At 41.2% G+C, this 27,148-nt stretch overlaps 1 protein-coding gene across 1 annotated transcript in view; it reads left to right on the top strand.

The window, feature by feature from the left end:
- The first annotated feature begins 6,003 nt into the window (after positions 1-6,003).
- TOX (thymocyte selection associated high mobility group box) overlaps positions 6,004-27,148 on the top strand; it is a 275,115-nt gene continuing 253,970 nt past the window's right edge. Inside the window, exon 1 of the mRNA XM_044294040.1 lies at positions 6,004-6,419. Within this exon, the coding sequence (XP_044149975.1) occupies positions 6,318-6,419 (102 nt within the window). The 5' untranslated portion in view covers positions 6,004-6,317. The remainder of the gene's footprint in view (positions 6,420-27,148) is intronic.

Here is a 27,148-nt window from a genome sequence, read left to right as displayed (position 1 = left end):
CCCCGCTAGGTGAAACCCCCTTCATGACCAGAGCACTTTTTACACTTCGGCACTACACTACTTTCACCGTTTATCGCTCGGTCATGCAACTTACCACCCAAATGAATTTTACCTCCTTTTCTTCTCACTAATGGAGCTTTCATTTGGTGGTATTTCATTGCTGCTGGCATTTTTACTTTTTTTGTTATTAATCAAAATGTAACGATTTTTTTGCAAAAAAATGACATTTTTCACTTTCAGCTGTAAAATTTTGCAAAAAAAACGACATCCATATATAAATTTTTCGCCAAATTTATTGTTCTACATGTCTGATAAAAAAAAAATGTTTGGGCAAAAAAAAAAAATGGTTTGGGTAAAAGTTATAGCATTTACAAACTATGGTACAAAAATGTGAATTTCCGCTTTTTGAAACAGCTCTGACTTTCTGAGCACCTGTCATGTTTCCTGAGGTTCTACAATGCCCAAACAGTAGAAAAACCCCACAAATGACCCCATTTCGGAAAGTAGACACCCTAAGGTATTCGCTGATGGGCATAGTGAGTTTATAGAACTTTTTATTTTTTGTCACAAGTTAGCGGAAAATGATGATGATTTTATTTTTTTTATTTTTTCTTACAAAGTCTCATATTCCACTAACTTGCGACAAAAAATAAAAAATTCTAGGAACTCACCATGCCCCTCACAGAATACCTTGGGGTGTCTTCTTTCCAAAATGGGGTCACTTGTGGGGTAGTTATACTGCCCTGGAAATTTAGGGGCCAAAATGTGTGAGAAGAACTTTGCAATCAAAATGTGTAAAAAATGACCGGTGAAATCCAAAAAGGTGCACTTTGGAATATGCGCCCCTTTGCCCACCTTGGCAGCAAAAAAGTGTGACACATCTGGTATCGCCGTACTCAGGAGAAGTTGGGGAATGTGTTTTGGGGTGTCATTTTACATATACCCATGCTGGGTGAGAAAAATATCTTGGTCAAATGCCAACTTTGTATAAAAAAATGGGAAAAGTTGTCTTTTGCCAAGATATTTCTCTCATCCAGCATGGGTATATGTAAAATGACACCACAAAACACATTCCCCAACTTCTCCTGAGTACGGCGATACCAGATGTGTCACACTTTTTTGCAGCCAAGGTGGGCAAAGGGGCACACATTCCAAAGTGCACCTTTCGGATTTTGCAGGCCATTTTTTACACATTTTGATTGCAAGGTACTTCTCACACATTTGGGCCCCTAAATTGCCAGGGCAGTATAACTACGCCACAAGTGACCCCATTTTGGAAAGAAGACACCCCAAGGTATTCCGTGAGGGGCATGGCGAGTTCCTAGAATTTTTTATTTTTTGTCACAAGTTAGCGGAAAATGATGATTTTTTTTTTTTCTCTTTTTTCCTTACAAAGTCTCATATTCCACTAACTTGCGACAAAAAATAAAAAATTCTAGGAACTCGCCATGCCCCTCACGGAATACCTTGGGGTGTCTTCTTTCCAAAATGGGGTCACTTGTGGCGTAGTTATACTGCCCTGGCAATTTAGGGGCCCATATGTGTGAGAAGAACTTTGCAATCAAAATCTGTAAAAAATGACCGGTGAAATCCGAAAGGTGCACTTTGGAATATGTGCCCCTTTGCCCACCTTGGCATCAAAAAAGTGTCACACATCTGGTATCACCGTACTCAGGAGAAATTGGGGAATGTGATTTGGGGTGTCATTTTACATATACCCATGCTGGGTGAGAGAAATATCTTGGCAAAAGACAACTTTTCCCATTTTTTTATACAAAGTTGGCATTTGACCAAGATATTTTTCTCACCCAGCATGGGTATATGTAAAATGACACCCCAAAACACATTCCCCAACTTCTCCTGAGTACGGTGATACCAGATGTGTCACACTTTTTTGCTGCCAAGGTGGGCAAAGGGGCACATATTCCAAAGTGCACCTTTCGGATTTTGCAGGGCATTTTTTACACATTTTGATTGCAAAGTTCTTCTCACACATTTGGGCCCCTAAATTGCCAGGGCAGTATAACTACCCCACAAGTGACCCCATTTTGGAAAGAAGACACCCCAAGGTATTCCGTGAGGGGCATGGCGAGTTCCTAGAATTTTTTATTTTTTGTCGCAAGTTAGTGGAATATGAGACTTTGTAAGGAAAAGAGAAAAAAAAAGAAAAATCATCATTTTCCACTAAATTGTGACAAAAAATAAAAAATTCTAGGAACTCGCCGTGCCCCCCACGGAATACCTTGGGGTGTCTTCTTTCCAAAATGGGGTCACTTGTGGCGTAGTTATACTGCCCTGGCAATTTAGGGGCTCAAATGTGTAAGAAGTACCTTGCAATCAAAATGTGTAAAAAATGGCCTGCGAAATCCGAAAGGTGCCCCTTTGCCCACCTTGGCTGCAAAAAAGTGTCACACATGTGGTATCGCCGTACTCAGGAGAAGTTGGGCAATGTGTTTTGGGGGGTCATTTTACATATACCCATGCTGGGTGAGAGAAATATCTTGGCAAAAGACAACTTTTCCCATTTTTTTATACAAAGTTGGCATTTGACCAAGATATTTCTCTCATCCAGCATGGGTATATGTAAAATGACACCCCAAAACACATTCCCCAACTTCTCCTGAGTACGGCGATACCACATGTGTGACACTTTTTTGCAGCCTAGATGCGCAAAGGGGCCCAAATTCCTTTTAGGAGGGCATTTTTAGACATTTGGATCCCAGACTTCTTCTCACACTTTCGGGCCCTTAAAAAGCCAGGGCAGTATAAATACCCCACATGTGACCCCACTTTGGAAAGAAGACACCCCAATGTATTCAATGAGGGGCCTGGCGAGTTCCTAGAAATTTTTTTTTTTTGCATAAGTTAGCGGATATTGATTTATTTTTATTTTTTTCTCACAAAGTCTCACTTTCCGCTAACTTAGGACAAAAATTTCAATCTTTCATGGACTCAATATGCCCCTCACGGAATACCTTGGGGTGTCTTCTTTCCGAAATGGGGTCACATGTGGGGTATTTATACTGCCCTGGCTTTTTAGGGGCCCTAAAGCGTGAGAAGAAGTCTGGAATATAAATGTCTAAAAATGTTTACGCATTTGGATTCCGTGAGGGGTATGGTGAGTCCATGTGAGATTTTATTTTTTGACACAAGTTAGTAGAATATGAGACTTTGTAAGAAAAAACAAAAACAAAAACAAACAAAAAATTTCCGCTAACTTGTGCCAAAAAAAATGTCTGAATGGAGCCTTACCAGGGGGGGGTGATCAATGACAGGGGGGTGATCAATGACAGGGGGGTGATCACCCATATAGACTCCCTGATCACCCCCCTGTCATTGATCACCCCCCCTGTAAGGCTCCATTCAGACATCCGCATGATTTTTTACGGATCCATGGATCGGATCCACAGAACGCATGCGGACGTCTGAATGGAGCCTTACAGGGGGGTTATCAATGACAGGGGGTGATCAGGGTAATCAGGGTGATCACCCCCCTGTCACTGATCACCCCCCCTGTAAGGCTCCATTCAGACATCCGCATGATTTTTTACGGATCCATGGATACATGGATCGGATCCACAGAACGCATGCGGACGTCTGAATGGAGCCTTACAGGGGGGTTATCAATGACAGGGGGTGATCAGGGTGATCACCCCCCTGTCACTGATCACCCCCCCCTGTAAGGCTCCATTCAGACATCCGCATGATTTTTTTACGGATCCATGGATACATGGATCGGATCCACAAAACGCATGCGGACGTCTGAATGGAGCCTTACAGGGGGGTTATCAATGACAGGGGGTGATCAGGGTAATCAGGGTGATCACCCCCCTGTCACTAATCACCCCCCCTGTAAGGCTCCATTCAGACGTCCGCATGATTTTTACGGATACATGGATACATGGATCGGATCCACAGAACGCATGCGGACGTCTGAATGGAGCCTTACAGGGGGGTTATCAATGACAGGGGGTGATCAGGGTAATCAGGGTGATCACCCCCCTGTCACTGATCACCCCCCCTGTAAGGCTCCATTCAGACATCCGCATGATTTTTTACGGATCCATGGATACATGGATCGGATCCACAAAACGCATGCGGACCTCTGAATGGAGCCTTACAGGGGGGTTATCAATGACAGGGGGTGATCAGGGTAATCAGGGTGATCACCCCCCTGTCACTGATCACCCCCCCTGTAAGGCTCCATTCAGACGTCCGCATGATTTTTACGGATCCATGGATACATGGATCGGATCCACAGAACGCATGCGGACGTCTGAATGGAGCCTTACAGGGGGGTTATCAATGACAGGGGGTGATCAGGGTAATCAGGGTGATCACCCCCCTGTCACTGATCACCCCCCCTGTAAGGCTCCATTCAGACATCCGCATGATTTTTACGGATCCATGGATACATGGATCGGATCCGTAAAAATCATGCGGACGTCTGAATGGAGCCTTACAGGGGGGTGATCAATGACAGGGGGGTGATCAATGACAGGGGGTGATCAGGGAGTGTATATGGGTGATCACCCGCCTGTCATTGATCACCCCCCTGTAAGGCTCCATTCAGACGTCCGTATGCTTTTTGCGGATCCGATCCATGTATCCGTGGATCCGTAAAAATCATACGGACGTCTGAACGGAGCCTTACAGGGGGGTGATCAATGACAGGGCGGTGATCAATGACAGGGGGGTGATCAGGGAGTTTATATGGGGTGATCATGGGTTTATAAGGGGTTAATAAGTGACGGGGGGGGGTGTAGTGTAGTGTAGTGTGGTGTTTGGTGGGACTGTACTGACCTACCTGAGTCCTCTGGTGGTCGATCCTAACAAAAGGGACCACCAGAGGACCAGGTAGGAGGTATATTAGACGCTGTTATGAAAACAGCGTCTAATATACCTGTTAGGGGTTAAAAAATTCGGATCTCCAGCCTGCCAGCGAGCGATCGCCGCTGGCAGGCTGGAGATCCACTCGCTTACCTTCCGTTCCTGTGCGCGCGCGTTCACAGGAAATCTCGCGTCTCGCGAGAAGACGCGTATATGCGTCCAGGAGGAGTAAAGCAACCACCTCCCGGACGCATATACACGTACAGCGGTCGGGAGGTGGTTAAAAAGACCCTGTCAGTTACCATCCACTGATAGAAATGACATCTTATCATTACACAATAAGGGCTTATTCACACGGCCATTGTGGTTCCGTTGGGGATCGTAATTTGAGGCCTCCAAGGCACAGGCAATGTCCATGCGGAGACCGGAACAGTTCGAGACCCATTCAACTTGAATGGGTCCGTGATCCGTCCGCACCTCAAAAAAATAGAGCAAGTTCTATTTTTTTTGCGGTGCTGAGGCACGGACAGAAACACCACGGAAGCACTCGGTAGTGCTTCCGTGGGGTTCCAATCCGTGCTTCCGTTCCGCATCTCCGTGATTGCAGACCCATTTAAGCGAATAGGTCCGCATCCGTGGTGCCCGTGTATTGCAGACCCCGCTGTACGCGGGCCGCAATACGGCCGCGGAACCACAATGGCCATGGGGAGAGCCCAGAGAGAGGTGATAAAAGGAAAAGTGTCTTAGTTGCCCATAGCAACCAATCAGAGTCCACCTTTCATTTTCCAATGGAGCTCTGAAAGATGAAAGCTGGAATCTGAGGGGCTGACAGTTTTTCTTTGCACCAGTTCCGATAAACCATATCCAATTTAGACAAAAAGAACAACTTTTACAAGGCACCATCTAGCCAGACTATGAACCCATGTGAACGTGTATGCCCCCCCGGACTGTATACTCTGTATAGAAAGTATATCCGGGCTGTGGAATGATAGAAATGTGAGGAGAAACCCAGTCATGGAGCGGTGACATAATCGGCTCTGCGGCGCGTGCATTTTCCTCAGGACAAAGAGAAAGTTGGCTTCTGCCAGCAGATGGCGCCGTTTAGGTCAACAGATCCAACGTGCGTGTGATAAGTGAAAACGCTACACATCCACACAGAGCGTCCCTCCTCCTCCGGCAGCAGAGCACGGGGCAGCCATTCCGCAAGCTGGGCAAAGACAGCTTCCCTTGTTCACAGGAGCTCGGCCACCATCCGGGGGACCCTCAGGAACTGCTGACACAGGGACCACCTGGCGCCCCCTGACTTGTGCACTGCTGCACTTGGACCTGGTGGAGTTTAGCTGAGACTTGCATCGCCTTCTATGTGAGGGATCCACATGCAGCAGTGAAGGAGGCTTCAACCCTGGCTCTTGTTCCCTGCATCCCTGAGTCTTTTCCTGCTACTGGACATACAACTAGACTGGAGTTTCCTTGATGTGTGCAGTGCAATGGATGTGAGATTTTACCCACCACCAGCCCAGGCTGCTGCAGCTCCTGACACCCCCTGTCTGGGAACCTCTCAGTGTTTGGACCCCTACTATTGCAACAAGGTGATTTTAATGTTTCTTCTGCCTGTCTTTGCTTCTTTTACCTATGAATGCACACAAAGCCATGCGCTGTCTCCATACTGTACTGCCTTGCTGTGTGCGGTTTGCGGTGGGGGGGTTGCGCGGACGACCTCCTATTAGATTAGGAGAACTCCAGCAGACCGTAGATCTTACTTTCATCCTAATGAGCTGGGCTGTGACATTTGTCATGTTGTCCTGACAGCCTTTCCAGCCTAGGTCCTGCTGGTTCGCTTGAGTCGTGTTTGCTGAGTTTTTTTAGCGCAGATTTCTACTTATGCTATATTGTTGCGAAAAGTTCTGGTGACCACGTGACCTCCGGCGGTCGTCTATCTTTTACCGTCGGTCACTAATTCCAAACGATACCCTTGTTTAAAAGTGTTTGCGCCACATTCCCAAAGAAGGTCCCCCCCCCCCCCAACAGAATCGGCGTCCCTTAGGTGCCGGCATAACTACTTCGCATGGCCACGCCCCTTCCTAATGACAGCGAAAAGTACGGTCAGAGGTGGCAGTAGGGATCCCGAAAAAATGTCATCCTTTATTCATAAACGGGACCCCCGGCGCCAGATTTTGTGGCTTTGTGGAGTGCAGAGCCTAGAAGTTGCCCTGACATCTCGCAGTGAAAACCTCAAAGCTTCTTCTTTTTTTTTATTCTGGCGTCACTTATTACCGTTATTATATCCGCCAGTCAGGACCGGCACCGCGGGATTTAAGTTGCCCAGAATGGTGGAAGTCTGGACTTATTTTCAGGACTGTATTGCTGCACGGTGGCAGCAGGCGACGGTGTGCATGAATTACACTCCGCTGCACTGATGGGATGAGGTTTGTGTGCATGAATAAGAATAGCGTGTTTAGCACAAAAACACTTACATGACAAAGGCAGCCATCCAGGCTAACAACTGGGGGGGAATAAAAGTGCTGTGTGCCGCCTGCTAAGTGGCCGACATAAAAAGTTTAGCATTGCCAGTCACTGTGGACTTGGCAGTGTTGTATTATGGAGCCTATCGGCCATGATCAATGTTGAATAATACAGGTAATTGTTTACAAAACATCCATGAAAAACTGTGGGATTGTTACATTGTATCAGGACAGGATGTTCTAAATTCTCCCCACTTCCACAGGGTTACGTCAGTAACCCAGGTAATTAGTTTTCTACGACAGGTATAAAGCACCGTACAATATGGCGTTGTATAGGGTTCAACACAGCAGCAGTTATTATATTCTCTATACAAATTGGCCTCTGGTATAGCAAATGTATTTTTCATCAGATGTAACTATAAACCGGTAATGTAATTGAGTTCAATGACCTTCCAGCGTGTAACCAGAGAGCTCCCCAGCATTAGCTAAGTCACTAATTGCTGGTATTAAGAACCACTTCTTCATGTTGGATCCTAATTTCATACATGTATAAGCCGCTCGCGTTTTCCAATCTGATGTCTTTACTGGCTTCACCTTCCATGACTATACGTTATCCCGGAGGAAAGGCTTTTGTTCTTGAGTATCATCTCTTAAGGAAGTAGAAATCCAGGACGCTTGTGTTATATGGGCAATATATTTGATGACACCAGGTCATACCAGATGCTGTAATAACATATATACCGGTATATGTTGGTGAGATGGGCACCAGGGGTCTTCTTCTTCTGTGAAATATTTGGGGGCTAAAGTCAGGATATTATGAATTGGAAACAGGAGAAATATACGGGGATGACTTTTTTTTTTTTGCGTGAATTGCAGATAATTACTCCAACCCTAAGTGCTCTCATTATGGATCATTATTAAGATGATAGACACAATGAAGATAGATCGGGGCCGTTCTGCAGTCTCTACACTCGTGCCGGTTGGTTACTGTTTGAAATGGCTAGAGAATCTGATAGCAGCTTGGACAAACTCATTCAGACGCCTATCTTGTAAAGCTTGTAGCTTGAGGGATAGCGACCTATCAGACATTTGTCCAGCTATCAAATAGCAGCCACTAATCAATACAAAGCTACTTTAAACATCAAGTTCCTCAGCGCCTGATTTAACAATACATCCAGGATAAAAATTGACAGAGGTGTCAGACAAATTTAGATAAATGCAATGGTTATGGGAGATGTAAAAAAAAAAAAAAAAAAGCCCTGTTCACGTTGCTCCTGGGTATCATAGTGTATATAATAAGTGTGCCGTGTTACACGTTGGGGTGTTGTGTCTGTAGAGTGTTCCTCTGTGTTATGAAATGTCTATTCACATAAAAATGATACCAGTATAATGATATTTTGACACTTCTAGCAGATGTTAGTCTCGCCGATGAGAGGGAGTCTGACCCCTGCCATCAGTAGGAGAGAAAATAATGGTCTACACCGCTTCCTATGGTGAGCCTCAAAGAAGCGTGCACTAGATTTTGTGAGCTAAGCTCCTTCAGGAGAAAATGAAGTCTACAACCCCTTCACTTTCTACTTATACAGATATTTTACCTCTCAGGGTAATGAAAGCGTGCGTAGATGTGCTTAAAGATTACTTTGCTTGCAGTTGCGAAATAGGACCTAGAGAAGACATTTTTTATTTTTATTTTTTTTCAATTTTCTTTTCTATTTTCTATTACAACTTTTAGAGAAAAAAATGTTCTAAATGAATTACAATATCTAATTCTACCCGGTCTGCTGCTAAGGACTGCATCCTGGTCTGCGCAGATTGTGTTACATTATCCGCCATAGTTATTACTTCTTCTAAGCCTACCCATCCAGCCTTGCTATTTATTAATTATTATTTTTTTTAGATATTCTTTCCACCTCTTTCCAAAAACATGCTATTATGTTGTCGGATATGACTAGCATTTAAGATATTACCTTTCAGAGGCGAATGGATTGAATGGGCAAGCTTCGGATGATTGAACATTTGTGTTCTTCACTTTCCACTGCATTAATGCATTGTTACCAAATATCATTCTTTTTCATTGCCCACAAATGACTACGAAAGATTTTTTTGCGGAATTGAATTTTCAGTCTAATTAACTGTTATTGATTTGCTTGTAAGCGGAAATGGGCAAACGGAGACTGTGGGTTTTCTCAATTCTAAAATAATACAGGGCTCTTTATGGGATGCCTAGAAGAATCACTGCATACTCTCTTACTTAATGGTAATGGTTTTTCATTGTCTGTGGATACGTGTTTAATGTAAGCACATTAGAATAGACCTTTGAAAACTGCAATGTATTAGGGTCCAAATGGGCCCAAGGGTGTTCCAAGCACTGAAACCCTGTAGAGCCGCTTGTAGTGCGTGGCTCTTGCTCGAACAGTCTGTATAGGGCACAAGGAATCTTTCGGCATAGATGACAAAATATGTCATCGTATGGCATGTGTGTACCAATAAAAAGATGAATATTCTGTTTTTGTATTATTTTAAAGTCACCGCATACCCATAGGCTTGATGCCATGTGGTACCTTTTGGGACTTCGGTACTGATCTTGATATGGTTTAGGCCTCATGCACACAAAATCATTCTCTTTCCGTGTCCGTTACATTTTTTTTTTTTTGCATACCGTATGCGGAACCATTCATTTCAATAGGTCCGCAAAAAAAAGGAAGGTACTCTGTGTGAATTACGTTTCCGTCTGTCCGTATGTTCCGTAAAAAAATAGAACATGTCCTATCATTGTCCGCATTACGGACAAGGATAGAACTGTTCTATTAGGGGCCAGCTGTTCCATTCCGTATTTTTTGCGGATCCGTTTTTTGCACACCGCAAAATACATACAGTCATGTGCATGAGGACTTATTATCCTTATTATTTGGGGGACAACATTGTATCTCATACCTCCATTTAGCTTAAGGAAGCATTTTACCGATACATTTACTGGATGACAGTGTCCAAAAACAGTTTTGTACCGTCAGACTACAAAATAAGTTTTTATTGATTTGTACTTTAAAGGGGATATCCTATGACATCCCTTATGTTAATTTTTTATCACCTGTCAACTATTATTGGTCACAGAATTTTGATAGGTGGCATCTGACTTCTGAAAATCCATCTTCCAAGCCCAAATCATTTTTGGTTGGCGAATTCACCTTCTTGTATGCGGCCCCTCTCCAAAAGAAGACACTCGCATTCCTCTATTTCAGACTTCCCCATTCACTGAGAGTGGAATTGCCTAAAGCCACTTTCCTTTGGAGAGTGGGTGCACGCATATGGTCAGTACTTGGAAACAGTGGGAATCCCAGAAATCAGACCCGAGCTGGTCTAATTCTTATGATCTGTCTACGTTTCTGGTAAAAACAACGGAAAAGGATTTCAGTGGACAACCCATTCAGGGCACATGGTTGGTTTAAGGACCAGTCATTTAGTATATAATACAAATTTTAATGACATAATCATGGCTTCAACTGGGCCAGTCCAATGATGCTACATCCATTGGTGCATTGGTCATGATGTGTATTGGAGTTTTCAGTGTTTGTACTCCGACCCTAGTGACCATAGTTATGTCGAACAATGCATTTCATATATGAAGAATTATATTTTATGCAGAACATGTATATATTAAAGAGCCACTCCTATAAAGAAATGTTCCTTCCCATATATATTGTCTGGCACATAGGTACATCAGGTGTCCAATAAGGTTTTAGACTGGGTCTCGGCTCTCTAGGATGTACAGTTCTTGAGATGTTATCAAAAAAATGCAAATATAGCACCATCACATGACCCGCATTACCCATTAGAAGATTGCGGGTCCTTCAGTCTTGACATGCACACACAGTTTTACACAAGGTTTCTATAACAACCCAACCATTTGTATTTACTGCTTTAGGTCACCATTAAGGGGTGTGGACACTGTGAAGGTCACTGTTAAGGGGGCTGGATGCTGTGGAGGTCACAGTTAAGGGGGGGTGCACTGCTTTCTAGGTCACAGTTAAGGGTGTGGGCCACTGTGGAGGTCACTGTTAAGGGGCAGAGTGCTGTGGAGGTCACAGCTAAGGGGGTGGGAGCTGTGGAGGTCTTTGTTAAAGGGGCAGGCCATTGTGAATGTAATTGTTAAGGGGACCAGTCTTTGTGGAGGGGACGAGCCGCTGTGGAGGTCACAGTTAAGGCAGTGGGCTGCTTTGGAGGTCACAGTTAAGAGGTTTTGTGGCAGTCACTGTTAAGGAGGTGTAGCATTATAGAATTCACAGTTAAAGGGTTGGGGCACTCTGGATGTCACTGTTATGGGGAACACTGTGGATATTTTTTAATCACACATTAAATATTGATTTATTAATGTATTTTCATCAGAAAATCAGTTTCCATGTTCATTCCTATGAGCGTCTTGATGTCAGTTTCATATGTACAATGAGGAACAGAAGTATTTGAACACCCTGCGATTTTGAAAGTTCTCCCACTTTATAAATCATGGAGGGGTCTGAAATTCACAACATTGTAGGTGCATTCCCACTCTGAGAGACAAAATTAAAAAAAAATTCAGGAAATCACATTGTATGATTTTTAAAGAATGTATTTGTCTTGCACTGCTGAAAATAAGTATTTGAACACCTGAGAAAATCAGTGTTGATATTTGGTACAGAAGCCTTTGTTTGCAACTGCAGTTCTTGACCAGGTTTGCACACACTGCAACAGGGATTTTGGCCCACTCCTCCACACAGATCTCCTCCTAGATCTGTCAGGTTTCGGTGCTGTCGCTGAGCAACACAGAGTTTTAGCTCCCTCCAAATTGGATTTAGGTTTGGAGACTGGCTAGCACACTCCAGAACCTTGATATGCTTCTTACGGAGCCACTCCTTGGTTATCCTGGCTGTGTGCTTCGTGTCGTTGCCTTGTTGGAATACCCAGCCACGACCCATCTTTAATGCTCTGACTGAGGGAAAGAGGTTGTTGCTCAAAGTCTCACAATAAATGGGCCCCATTGATCCTCTCCTTAATACAGTGCAGTCGTCCTGTCCCCTTCACAGAAAAGCACCCCCAAAGCATGATGTTACCACCCCCATGCTTCACAGTAGAGATGGTGTTCTTGGGATGCAACTCATCCTTCTTTTTCCTCCAAACACGACGAGTGAAGTTTAGACCAAAAAGTACTACTTTGGTCTCATCTGACCACATGACTTTCTCCCATGCCTCCTTTTGGATCATCCAGATGGTCATTGGCAAATTTCTGATGGGCCTGGACATGTGATGACTTGAGCAGCGGAGCCTTCCGTGCAATGCATGATTTGAAACCATGACGGCGTAGTGTTCTACCGCCTCTACCGACAGTGACCTTTGAAACTGTGGTCCCAGCTCTCTTCATGCCATTGAACGGCTCCTCCCTTGTAGTTCTGGGCTGATTCCTTACCTTTCTTATCATCAGTGATACCCCACGAGGTGAGATCTTGCATGGAGGTCCAGTCAGAGGGACACTGACAGTCGGCTTTAGCCTCTTCCATTTTCTAACAATTGCTCCAACAGTTGATCTATTTTCACCCAGCTGCTTGGCAATTGCCCGTAGCCCTTTCCAGCCTTGTGGAGGTCCACAGTTTTGTCTGTGGTATCTTTTGACAGCTCTTTAGTCTTGCCGATGGTAGTAGTTGGCATATGACTGACTGTGGGGTGGACAGGTGCCTTTAAAGAGCTCAGATAGGTGCTACTAAGTTAGCTTAATGAGTGGAGTAGAGGTGGACTTTTTAAAGGGACAGTAACAGGTCTTTGAGAGCCAGAATTCTTGCTGTTTCTCAGGTGTTCAAATACTTATGTTCAGCGGTGCAAGATAAATACATTCTTTAAAAATCATACAATGTGATTTCCAGATTTTTTTTTATTTTATTCTGTTTCTTAGAGTGGGAATGCACCTACAATGTGAATTTCAGACCCCTCCATGATTTCTAAGTGGGAGAACTTTCAAAATCGCAGGGTGTTCAAATACTTCTGTTCCTCACTGTATGCATGGACTTCCTATTCACATGCCAGATACTGAGAGTTTCATCTTGGGGTAAAATGACTACCAAAAGAGACTAAGACTGAAAATACATGAAAAACGTTTTTACGCAATTTTGTTGCAAAGATGTTTTGCAGCAAAATCTGCAACTTTCCCCCGCTCATGCCACTTTTGAAAAGTAGTGAAAGAACGGGGCATGGCATGGTTGGAATAGAGGATGGACCGACAGGCCCATCTCATTTATCCTTTTTCACGCCAGTTTTTGCTGAGGAAAATGATACTATGTCAGCAAGGGAGCTGGCATAGATTAAAGCATGTCGCACAGCCGTCTGTAGCAAGTGCAAAATGTAATGTAGAGGCCGTGCCTAAATCGGATCGGATTCCACCTTTCATTTTTGACATCTCCTTTAAAAAATGATTGGTTGCTATGGACAACTAAGCCAGTTCTCCTTTACACCAGTTTGATAAATTACCCCAAAAGTTTGCAGAGCAAACTAATATATATATATATATATATATATATATATATACTAGCACTTTTGCAAAAAATAATTTTCTGACAGTGCCTTTTTTTAGAGATGGATCATAATCCAATATCAGTCAACTTTGAAAGTTATAGTTACTACTTACTTTAGTTTTCTGCAACCAAAGTGGGCGATACTGAAACAAAAAATGTTCAGGTCACTGTGTCTCTGTTTGATTTTGTTACATATGTATGGACATTTATGAGCCAAAGTCAGGTCAGTAAGTTTTTTTCATTTGCATAATGCTTAGGAATGTTATAATCAACATGGATCTGGCATGCGTCCAGGAAAAAATATGTACACCTTCTGAGAGGCTACCATCTGCCATGCAAATTTGCACAGTAACAAAAGTCTGGTGGAAAATGTAAAGAGAAAGTGTGAATTTTACATAGGCTGTACAAGAAAATGTTCTTTGTGTCCCTAAACAATTTGGCACATGTTCGCAGATAATCCCCCTAATCAGTGAGCAAAAATGCAGTTGGAGTGCTATGTGAAATAGAAGCTTAAATAAGTTTCTTATGTTTTCCAAGTGTTTGGTAGAATAGTTTTTTAAGGAATTGAGATGATAAAAAATTAGAAATGGTTCTTCAGACAATAAACGTATCCTTTAAAATGGAGATTTCAGCTCTGCATCCCATGTAAATGTGAATGCAGCTCTGGATAACATTATAGGCTGTAACATGGTGTGAGTAAAAGATAATTAAGTTTGTGTAAAAGTGGTCTTACTTTTAATGTAGATCAGTAAACATGCTGAACTATGTAAAGCAATGTTTTAAATAAGTCTTTTAAAAAAAATCTTTGAAAAAGGTGTTAAAAAGTGGACATACTGCACATTTGTTGCTCAAGTTTGTAAATTCTAAAATGTCTATTTTACTTTGGAATGAACATCAAAGTTTGTTACCCTGAGACATGATGGACCCTACAGACCATGGGAAAAGGCTTTCATTCTAATGAGAGTGAGGGACCTTATGAAATTAAAAGTTCAGATGGTTACAGTGTCTCCATAAATGAGCCAGCCAAGGTGTCCCACTAAAAGACAGCAAACTTGATAGCACAGTGTACTTTAATTGTGTCAGCCAAAGTGCCACCACAAAAAACAGCCACAGTGGTCCAAATGTGACCCCATAAAAACAACCACTTCCTTTCATGTGTTAGGCTCTCCCTTCCTGGAAGAAGTTACTGTTCATAGGCTACTTTCACACTAGGGTTTTTCTTTTCCGGCATAGAGTTCTGTCCTAGGGGCTCTGTACCGGAAACAAACTGATCGGTTTTATCCCCATGCATTCTGAATGGAGAGCAATCCATTCAGGATGCATCAGGATGTCTTCAGTTCAGTCTTTTTGACTGTTCAGGACAGAGATAAAACCGTAGCATGCTGCAGTATTATCTCTGGTCAAAAAAACTGAACACTTGCCTGAATGCTGGATCCAGCATTTTTTTTCCATGGGAATGTATTAGTGCGGGATCCGGCATTCAAAATACCGCAATGCAGTATCCGACCTTCCGGTCTGCGCATGCCCAGACCGGAAAAAAATGTGAAAGAAATGCCAGATCCGTTTTTCCGGATGACGGAGGAAAGATGGATCCGGCATTTCAATGCATTTGTAAGACTGATCAGGATCCTGATCAGTCTTACAAATGCCATCAGTTGGCATACATTTTGACGGATCCGGCAGGCAGTTCCGGCGACAGAACTGCTTGCCTGATCACTCTGCCGCAAGTGTGAAAGTACCCTTAGTCAATCATTGGTTCTACCACCTAGTAACCCCCATAGACCTTGTAAAAGCAATGTAATATATTAGCATCCAAAAGGGCCCAAGGGTGTTCCAAGCACTGAAACAAACCCTGTTGAGCTACCTACAATGTATGGCCCTTGCTTGAACTGTCTGTATAGGACACAAAGAATAATTCAGCCCCCAAAGTCAAGCCAAGACTATTCATAAGAATCGGAGCTCCAAACCACCAAACTTCTAAGCCCACCATGTACTTATTTATTAGGTTTACACTAGGTGACATGTGATGTGTAGAAAAATATGTGCATGATGTCACAAAGCTGAAACTAAATGAACTGGAGTTGGATTGTGCATGTCATTAAAATCTTGACCATTTTATGGTGGTGCCTTTTTTTGTCTATTTTATTTCACTTAACAGATCCACTGCAATGACGTACATGTTGTATAATTAGTAATGTTTCCTCTTTAAGCGTATTTACATATGGTATTTCAGAACTGCCATGAAAATCATATTATCCATGTTTATAGTGACATAAAATACTTTCATTCCTTTCAACCATGACTGGCTGATTTAATATATCTTGTACGTGGTTCGAGTTAAGCCGTTTAAATCAATATTGCATTATGTCAGATGGGTTCATAAAAGTCTATTTTAATGGCCTCAGCTGTTCTTCAGTATGATTTTTGTTTAATGTACAGTATTATAATTTCTCGTCATTGTGCTTCCAAGGACTCTTTTTTTGATCCAGTGTTTGATTTGTTTCCCTTGCCCATAATGTTAAAAGCGTCTGTATTTCTAAAACATTTGAGCTCCTGGCAACTTGAAGTATTGAGATGGAGGGTGCAAAATACTTTTCAGATGAGAAGACTCCATCCATACCAAGTCAAAACAAGCTCATTATCGATACACATGTCATATCTAGCGAAGGGAGTCTGTCAAAATCCTTCAGGATTTGGATCAGTGAATTTGTAGACTGCCCTGCTACTATTTATTGGCGGGTAGGTTTTAAAAGCACAGCATGATGATGTTAATGCAACTAAGCTCTAGAAACTGCTATTTGCATCTTGGAACCTTGGCCGAGATCCTAAAAAGCTTTATAAGGAGACTCTACTGTGGTTTCTATTGATATTTTAAGTATTTGATCAAGGATATCATAGCAACAACTGGCATTGTGCTATTGCTTCACTATAGGACATGTATCAATAAAATGAACAATTTGTAAAACGAGTTTTAAATGAGAAACGCGGAAATTTTGTAGCGTATAAGACTTCAGACTACAACTAGTAAAAAAGCTAAGAAGAGCATAAACAATCTTATAAAAGGACACTGAAAACAAATGCTCCCAACTGGCCAGGATTGGATTATTTTTTTACTTCTAGTTGTTGATTTAGGGGATTACTGCCTAATGCATTATTTAAACCTTGGGCTGGTTTCACCCCTCAAAAACCTTGAATGCAAAATGATGACATTCTTTATACAAAAAAAAAAGAATATATTTCACCATTTGACAGATGCAGTCATGACCATTATTAATAAAAACCTCTTCACAGTGGAGGCTTAATATCAAAGCTAATGATTTATTTTATGTTAATGACTTTCTGCTGGAGCATAAAAGACTATTCATAATGGACTTTTCAGTACTCTGTTCAGTTACTAAGGCTAATGGGGTAATCTTTTCTTTGCCAGGTTTGAGCTTTTGAAGTAAATCACACTGTTACTTTTAGAAGCTTAATTCTCAAAATTTATTGCAAAAATCTAATTGTAAAGAACTGGTTGCAGAATTAATTATCAAAGAAAAATACAACGGCATAGTAAAGAAGCTATGCTTGAAGAGTGAAAAAAGATGATTACATTGAAAAAAAAACATACCGTTTCTTTAGCATCTTGTGAATCTCTGGGGTTCGTACCATTTGGAAATACTTCAGTTCTTTTGCCTGTTTTTATCAGTAGACTAGTTACATCTGGACTTCCACAATAGTCTTACACCAAGTAATTTGCCTTGTAAAGTTCACGTTAAGTGCTAATCATGAGTTTTAGTCATTAAAGTGCCTCCTATCTCTATCCCCTGTTGCCCATAAAGGCCTATTATATTTGTGGCACCAGTTCAGGTGCAGCTGCTGGGCATTAATAATACATTATAGTCTCTCTAATAAACACAACAAAGGTTGTCACCTTAAAGAGACGACATTACTTACACCCATCTCTCTCTCCCTCTCTCTGCATTATTCAAATGATGGGCTCGAGGTAGCCGTAAAACTAATAATTGATGATAGAGACCGTTAAGACAGATTTTATGCCAACGTGCTCCTGTAAATAATTATGTTTGATCTTGTAATAAGGGAGTAATGGATTGTTTGTTATGGCTGTATATATAAAAACACATTAGAAAGCAATCATACCATTAATGACTTCGGTAGTTTTGGCACATCATAGTTATTTTCTATGAGGTGAGTCCAGAGCAGGATCTAAAGTGCAAAGATCTGAATATGCAGGAGTCGGCGCAGGAGATGTGATGATGCCGCCTACTCCCCGCCCATGTTAGAGGGGTGGGAATACAGCCAGGATCGGGAGGAAACAGGAAGTCACAGACGAAAACTGGTATATGTGACGTCTCCGGAAGAAACACAGATGGCTATGGACAAGGTCACATAACTGGAATTCAGGGGCCACACAGTTAAAGGGGTTCTACAGGATTTTGTAATCCCCTTCGCTGTCAGCGCTTAAAGCTGTGCTGAAATACACAGTACTGACTGCCTTTTCATGCTAAGATAATGAAGAGGACTCCTGAAGCACAGCAACAATGTATTTCAGTGCAGCCCTGAGCGCTGATAGTAGGGGAATGGGGGGCAGTAGGAAATAGTGATCCGGACTCCTCACGTATTTCTGTAGATAATAGTTTAAGATCGCGGTAACAGATTTCTTTTAAATGAACTGAACCAGAACATCTAACAGCACCTGCTAAACGGTCATCCACCAACTGAAATTTTTTGTTTTAAAGAATCTGAAGCAGTGGAAATTTGCACCCCTCCATGGGTCCTCTCAGCCAGTTAACACCACAGAAATTTTGTTGATGGATGCATGGAAATAATAATGTATGTGTCATGGCTTATCTGCCACGTTAGTGCCCATTCAACAGGTTCAAGCGCAACTCAATTTTATTAGGATTAGCTTCATACAGAAAAAACATGAAAACTGAGTTACCACAAATCAACAGTTCAACCTTATGTCCAAAGCTATGTGGCCTTTCCATTACCTATAATAATAGAGAACAAAGTGCACAACCTCCACTCTACGCAGTTTATCCAACATCATTTAACCTCACAGTGCATCACACGGATTTTCCCATTCACCCGTCCATTTTACCCTGCCGATAAAATCAAATACATTTGAAAAAGTAATGGGTGCTGATAATGGAGCCAACTAACAGCTTGTGCTGTAGGGATGAAGAAGCTTACTCTGTTTAATGTGGATTTTAAGTCAATAGTCCATATCTCACAGAGCATGCAGACTCATTTTATTGAGAGATGAGATAATGGTTCCCCAATCACTTTCCCAATTGGATGGCCAAAAATTCAGCTGCATTAGACAAGTTGATATCTCCAAGAGAAACAGGATGTATGGACTATTATCTATACTGAATACCTCACAAACGGAAAATATAAGGGCACTGCTGTCTAGCAGTATAGCAAAGTAAATATAGAAATGGGAATTATGTATGTATTTTATGTTAGATACAGTGGCATAACTATAGGAATTACATTCGTAACCCAGTGCCAAAAGCAGAGCAGTTCACCCTGGGACATAAAAAGTGGTATCATAAGCAGGTGGGATAGTGTCATGATACTGAACAACTATGTATTACATTTGAGCTGTCTCAATATACACGTAGATAGTTAATTAATATAGAGCATACAGTATAGATATCATATAATATATTGTGCTACTTATATGGTCTTTCTAGGTATGTGGCCCAGGTATAGTTTTTTTAGTCAATGACCATAAGCTTCCTAGGGTTTGAGATATAGTTAAACACTGGAATGTTCCCCATAGGCCACAGGTACATGGGAAAGAAATGCACATGGAACCTGTAAGGTGACACACAAGGGCAGTTTTAGTAATCTAGTAGATGGCCTAAACGTAGGCAAGCTGTCTAGAGCCGCACCAAGTTTATCACATAGGCTCAGACAGGATGATAAATCTGGTGCAGGGCTAGACACCTTTCTCTAACTGTGTACTAACTATTGGTTGACTTACTTTGAGACAGTATTTTACGCCAAAATTGTGGTGCATTTTTTTGGGTGCAAAATTGTGCATTTTAGGCCACACCCCTTTCTCACAAAGTTTTACTTACTCATATTCCGCATCACTTTACAGACATCATCATTCGCTGTCCCAACATGTTGGGCCACACATTGGAGTCCATACAGATCCATATTATGTGTATCTCCATGATGACATTTGGTGCACTGTAAATAAACCTTTTTGGGGAGAATACCTCCATAGTAAGGCATGTCAGAATTAAAATCGGAGGCACACAAGGTACATTATGGGCTTAGATTTTAACACAGATCCAAATCATGGACTCATATACAATATTGTATTCTAAATGTATAATTCATAAATCCTTTGGTTGAACTTGGACTTTTTTCAATAGTATTAACTGTGAACCTATAAAGTTGAACGCAACTTTATTCAATAGTGAATTGCATAAATAGCCATTCCATAATATACAGGAGCAAACAACCGTAATCTGTGGGGGAATTGAAAGCAACTGATTAATTTCTCTGTAGCGCCACCTCGGGAAAATCTGCTAATAAATGGAGGTCTCAATCAAATAAGGTAACCCCCTTTTTTTTTTTTTTTTTACTTTTTTTTAACCAAACCAGACAATCCCTTTAAGCCACTTACCCCATACTATACTGGTGTAGTATTCTGTACTTCTGTGTTATTATTACACAGCACTATATGTCAGTTGGATTTTTTTTATTCCATTTTATTTCTTAGCGAGTATTTTCAGAAACATTGTTGAATGGCATGAAATATATACACTTGGTGGAGAAAAATGTATCCAGATTTTAGCTCTGTAAAATGTGCACACAGTCCATAAGTGTAAAAACCAGGCTTCTATGTTGTTTAAGGCTTAGTATTCTGACTGATGTGAACCAGAATGACATTGGTTTATTGGTGAGTAAATGAATGGAGTACTTTGAATTTGGCCTGCGGCCAATTTTGCACAAACAAAGAGGCTAACCATGGAAAGAAAGATTTTACATTAAATGCAAGGCACAATTATTCCACTGGTGGAATTCTACTTTGAGAGGCAAACAAAGTGAAAAAAAAGTTGAAAGTTTTCCAAGTGTAGAGATGCAGATTTGGACTCTTATGATTTTTTAATCTCATGCTGTGTCAGTTTCTGTAAAAGCTGTTTGGTTTACAGAGTCTCTACAAATGTATTCACATTGCATCTCTGGTTTCTCTTCATACCACAGTGTGCCCTAAAGGTATTTGGCACAACATTATAGCTGTCCACTGCTGGAGTTCCCAAGTCTATCTTTATCAGAAGAGAAAATTGTAGTTTAATCAGTTATGGCACTTTCAGTGTGTAACATTCATTAACAAGGCAATTTGTCTTGACTATTAACAGCCAGGATACATCTGCTGTGTCTTACTCTCTCACTCACACTTTCCTTACCGCTATAGAAAGTAACCCTGCTTCTTTTTTGTCTCTCTCTCGCTCCTACACTTTCCCACTCTCTCCCCATCTACAGTATCTTCCCCTCCCTTGTCCTCTTTCTTTTTCTCTCCCTGTGTCTCTTACATTTCTTTCCTGTGACGTACTCTCTCCATCACCCTTTCTCTCACTGTTACTCTTTTCATCCTTTTGTCTTACACTTTCTTCTTTTCTCATCATTCCTTTTTTCTCTCTCGCTGATTCTCTATTTCATTCCCACTCTCTTTTTCTCTCCTCCTCTCGGTCTTTCTCACTCCCACTGTCTTCTCTCATCCTGTCTGTCTTTCTCTCTCGCTCTACTGCTCTCTTTCTCTTACGTCCACCATTCCTCCTTTGTCTTCTCTTTCTCTTATTCCCACAGTTTTCTTCTCTCTGCCCTATCTTTCTCTCTAACTTCCACCCTTCTGTCTCCTCCTTTTTGTCTTCCTCTTTGCCTATTTAGTTTTCACTCCAACCCTTCCCTTTCTGTTTTCTCCTTTCTCTCTTTCTCTCACTATATCTCCTCTTATTGTCCGCTGACCTCTCTCTTCCTCATTCTTACTCTCTGTAAGGCTAGTTTCACACTGCCAGCAAGAGATCCAGCAGGCTCTTCCATCAGAGGACAACCTGCCGGAGCTCTCTGTATGCAGCATTGCCAGATGGTACCAGAATGCCCCCTGGCCCTATTGACTATAAAAGGTTCTGGTTGAGATCCGGCCACCATCCGGCAAATGTGCGAGGATTCGGCTAGACAGACACCACTGCACACAACTGGATCTCTTGCCAGCAGTATGAAACTATGGATGCCAAAGGCCCTACTGTATGTATCAGGAAATCCACCATACATATGCCCCCCATGGACCGTGCAAAGCACAGTGTGAAACCCTTACTCTATATCCATGTCTCCTCCCTATCTGTATTGCTTTTTGAATCTCCCTTCTTTCTTTCCCTCTCTCTTTTCTTCACCCTCTCTCAGCTCAGTAACTATATAGGAAAATATCTCAGAATATTAAATTATAAACATTTTCATCCACATTATACTCTGCCGCTAATGACTTAAGGCAGACAAAAGGATTTAACAAGTAGGACACATTTATTCCTGCAATGCAAAGCTTTTTATTACTGTGTATTCTGATAGGAGAATAATATGCTCTCGTTAATTAATTCTGTTTTGTGCACAGTCTTTTATGTTCACCTATCAAGGATTAATTTGGCTAATTGATTTTGTGTGAAAAAAATGAAATAAACATATTTTCTGCCAGTGTTTCCTTCTGGTGCCAAACTGTCTTTAAAGATGTAATGCCACATTTTTGTAACTAGTATATGTAATAAGTTATTTATTCTAATGACTCTGCCTACGAATTTCTGAAATGTTAAATGTTTAGCCCTTTTTGTTTCCAACAAATGTTTAATACAGTAAGGCTGTGTTCACAACAAATGAAACATTGCATCTGCCATGTGTATTGGTGAAAGCTCCTAGATAGAGTTGAGCAAATAGCTCAAAGTTTGATTCAAGTTTCGTTCTACTCAAATCACAAGTTCTCTAGTTGGCCTGAAAATTTGTGTATGACACTTTGAGCTGCCCGCCACCCACATTTTCATTTTTATTTCTCTCCCCAAATCATTTGCTTAACCTAGCCATAGGGCACCATTGACCAAGAGTGTCCTTCTAAACGATACCTGGAAGGTATGGTTCAGCTACTGTATTCCATACAGAGGCATACAATCAAAGAAGTTAATACTTTGGGATCTGTTCAATCCATCAGATCTGTTGTGGGTCTGAACAGAATCCTCCTTCCAGGTCGCTGGAGTCTTTTTGTATCCAAATAAGCCTTTACATAATGCCGAACGTAGAGTGTCCAGATGTTGCCTCTGGTAATAAATACATAGCAGATCATGACTGACTTTGATAGAAATAACAGTCTAAGGGCTCCTTCAGACAGCCGTATGCAGTCCGCAAAAATACTGAATGCTATCCTTTTGTTGTGGATTTGCAAAAAATTGATCCGCAAAAAAACGGATAGCATTCAGTATTTTTGCAGATCCATAGACTTCAATGGGGCCATGTCCTGATTTTCATTGTTTTGCGAACCGTGGAATCGAAAGGGCCCCATAGAAGTGAATGGGTCAGCATGTAATCTGCAAAAAAAAAACGGATCCCCATTTTGCGGATAGCATACGGCCATCTGGATGAGCCCTTAGGCTACACAACTTTTTGTCTGACTGAAAGCCGGTATTTTTACTTAAACTGTACATAAACTAATATAAACAATATAATGCATCATTTTAAATATTATTAACTTTTAACTGAAGGCTGGACCAGTACAACAATATGTACCAACAACCTGGTCCTAAAAGTTCTATAAATGTTTAGCATACTGGGAATGGAGTGCTCAGTAGAATGCAATGAAATATTGTAAAAGCTGCATCACGTTTTATTAGAAAAATCTATCATACTAATCATCTTGATCTGCTCTCCATTATGTGCTATAATGCAAGAAAATAACACCACAGGAAAATATGTTGCATAAATTGCCTGCAGAACATTTTCTGTTTTTTTCTTTCTTTTCTAATACAGTAGAGAAGCAGACTTCAATTATGTTTTCAAAGTCACTTTATTATATGAGTCGAAATGTGCTCCTGACACTCATATTACTCTTTACATATAACATCTGCAAAAAGGTGGTTGACGCCTGTCAGCGGCTCTTCCTCTGTATAACCAATGTTTGCATTGTGTGTTGAAATAAACCTGTTCACATATACCAGATTCCTTTCCTTCCATCTGTAACAAACTTTGAAATGTTTCAGCAACATGTATAAAAAATATTATCCAGCTTGGAATTTATATTGCTTTTCTATGGGAGTTTTGCATTTACATGTGTAATGTATTACTCATGTTAATGTAATCATAAAGTGGGGCCCATTCAAGGTTAGAATAGAAAAGGCTGACAGCATGAAATGACCACTATGGCTGTGTAGCCTTCACAGTTTTTTTTTTTTTTTTGTATATATAGCCGTAAAAGGTATTTGTCCCGTCCTAATTTACAGTTTCCTTATTTTATTTGTGTTATTGAAGAAAAGTAACAGTACAGAATGTAATAAATCATACAGTACACAATAAATAAAGTGCCGAGAGATATAGCCTGAAAGAATACAAAGATACAAAAGTCCTGCAAATGCACAAAAAGGGGATTTATGCAATAAAATATTTCATACAAATAAGGTAGAAACAGAAGAAAAAGCATTCTGAAGACCACACATGCTGAAAAGAGTCAGGGGAATGGAACATCATCGCCACCATACCAGCTGAAATTTAGTCGGGCACAACCTATTATAAACTATAGGCGTCATTTATTAAGACCAGTGTTTTAGATGCCGGTATTAATAATCCCTATATCTGGCAGTGGATCCTGGTGCAGGCCTCTACATAACTTTGGCACATCCAGTGCTGGTCTAAATGTAAGTAAACTTCCAAGCTGTCTTACATTTAGACCATTTTCTATACCTAAAACAGTCATAGAAAATGATGAATGAGTCCGTTCCCTTCCACGCCCATGCCACAACAACTTTTTTAGACTTGCCATGAGCGGGGAAAAGTCGAAAATTGCAGTGCAACCAACTGTTGCCTGAAATGTACCCATATATAGGCATATTTCAGGATAATAAATGACCTCCTATGTTTTCAGAAGAAATAAAGTCATTTGGAATACCTTTCCATTGGAGAAAGAGGATGCTTCTCCATCCATCGCAGCGCAATAGCCTTTTAGGCTAAGAATGGTGTGGCTAAATATCATCCTGTAGGGCTACAGTCTTAGAACATCAGAAAGGAAGTCAACTTCCTTCGAGAACAATAAAAAAGTTGTATTATGTTGTTATTATTAGCAGCCAGAGATGCTGAGAGAAGTGAACCTCCTAGCCTCCCTCCACTGATCATCAGACAAAAAAGGGACCAACTCCCTTCACCTAGCAGCAGCAGGAAGGACAGCATGCATGGTTTTACTAGACAACACATGAGTTTTAATAGTTGAAAAAATAAAAAAAATGCTGCATGTAATATTTTTTTGTCCGTCTGAAATCCAGTAAATACGCCAGATACAGTGACCGAGACAGAGTGCCGGAGTTCACAACGCAGATGTGAACCCGGCCTTAATAGAATTTGGCAAGGCAGTTAAAAATCTTCCCGATTTTAAATGTCTTGTGGTAAAACAGTAGTTTTTTGCCAAACTTAAGAACAAGCTTAAAGAGGTTGTCTCATCTCGCCGTTACTAAGGCCGGCCAGGAAATGGCATAGTGCCTCGGCGCTCTGCTATTTCAGTAGCTCTCATTGTTGTGCATGAGAGCAAGAGATGCAGTGTAGCCCAACAAGATATACTGTTTCTGAGTAAGGGTCCATTCACACATCCGTGTGTGTTTTGCGGATCCACAAAACACGGACACCGGCAATGTTCCGCATTTTGCGCACTGCACATCGCCTGCAGTATTTTTCCTCTGTACATTGTCTCTCAGGAAATACGCTACACTGGGAATTGGAGCACAGCCCTACTTGCTGCAGTTTCCTGCACAGGCAGGTGGTCCGGAGTGCTACATTACCGGGAAAACTAAGGAGACAGTTTTAAACCTGTGCTTTCTTTACCTTCTTCCTCATAACAAGGTTGGATTCCACAGATGATAAAATGATGGCGTAACATAGAGACATGCCATCATAAGATGGGAATACCCTTTAATTTAAAGTAATATGTAAACAGCAGCAGAAATAATTAACCCATAGAATTAGAAGAAAAAAAAAACAGATTTAGAGGATCTAAGTTCCAGTTAACAATTCTATTTTCGTGTTCAAATAAAGAACTAAAATGTAAATAAGAACAATGATCAGATAGGAGGACAGTTAACTGGAAATTAGATCCTCTAAATCAGTTTTTTTTTTTCTAATTCTATGGGTTAATTATTTCTGCTGCTGTTTACATATTACTTTAAAGGGTATTCCCATCTTATGATGGCATGTCTCTATGTCATCATTTTATCATCTGTGGAATCCAACCCTGTCATGAGGAAGAAGGTAAAGAAAGCATAAGTTTAAAACTGTCTCCTTAGTTTTTCCGGCAATCCAGCACTCCGGACCACCTGTCTGTGCAGGAAACTGCAGTCAAGTAGGGCTGTGTTCCAATCCCCAGTGTAGCGTATTTCCTGGGAGACAATGTACAGAGGAAAAATAGCATAAGTGAGACAGAGCTAAACTAGAGTTGTATCCCCTCTATTATCAGGATTGGTAGAGGTCCCAAAGGTCTTCTCTTTTGTATGTTGAATATGGAATTATAAACTATAATTAGTGTAGAATCTGGTGAATGCCTCAAAGTTTGGACACACGCCGATCATAAAGTGGTGGCATATCCTAGCAATATGCTATCACTATAAGATGGAACAGTTAAGCATCTGACATATACTGTATATATTTATTTTAATTTAAGCCTTTTTCTTTTACATGGGTTTATTATATTATGTGGCCTATGCTGGCATGTGGCTAAGCTTCTGTGATTGCTTTCTGTAAATCATTTGTCAAGGCTTTCGCCATAAGACTCTTGTGTAACATAAGCTGGCATTGTCACTACAATAAAGTTCTTGAGGCAATATGCATTCACGATGATGCCACTGAGACATATCAGATGATATGTTAAACAATAATTGTTTCATAGTGGCCCATGAAGGAAGTTCTTGGAGATCTAGGCTTGCAGTATTTGTATGACCCTTTACACAAGCTGATATGTTCATATTGAGGCAGAAAAGGCAAGAGACACTATAGACTCTGTGCAATTATACTGAAGCTGCAAATAGAGGTCTCCAAGTTATCTCAGAGACCACTTGACATATATAGCAT

Source organism: Bufo gargarizans, chromosome 5 (assembly GCF_014858855.1).
Source record: "Bufo gargarizans isolate SCDJY-AF-19 chromosome 5, ASM1485885v1, whole genome shotgun sequence".
Classification (NCBI taxonomy): domain Eukaryota; kingdom Metazoa; phylum Chordata; class Amphibia; order Anura; family Bufonidae; genus Bufo; species Bufo gargarizans.
This window is presented reverse-complemented; position numbering and strand designations above follow the sequence as displayed.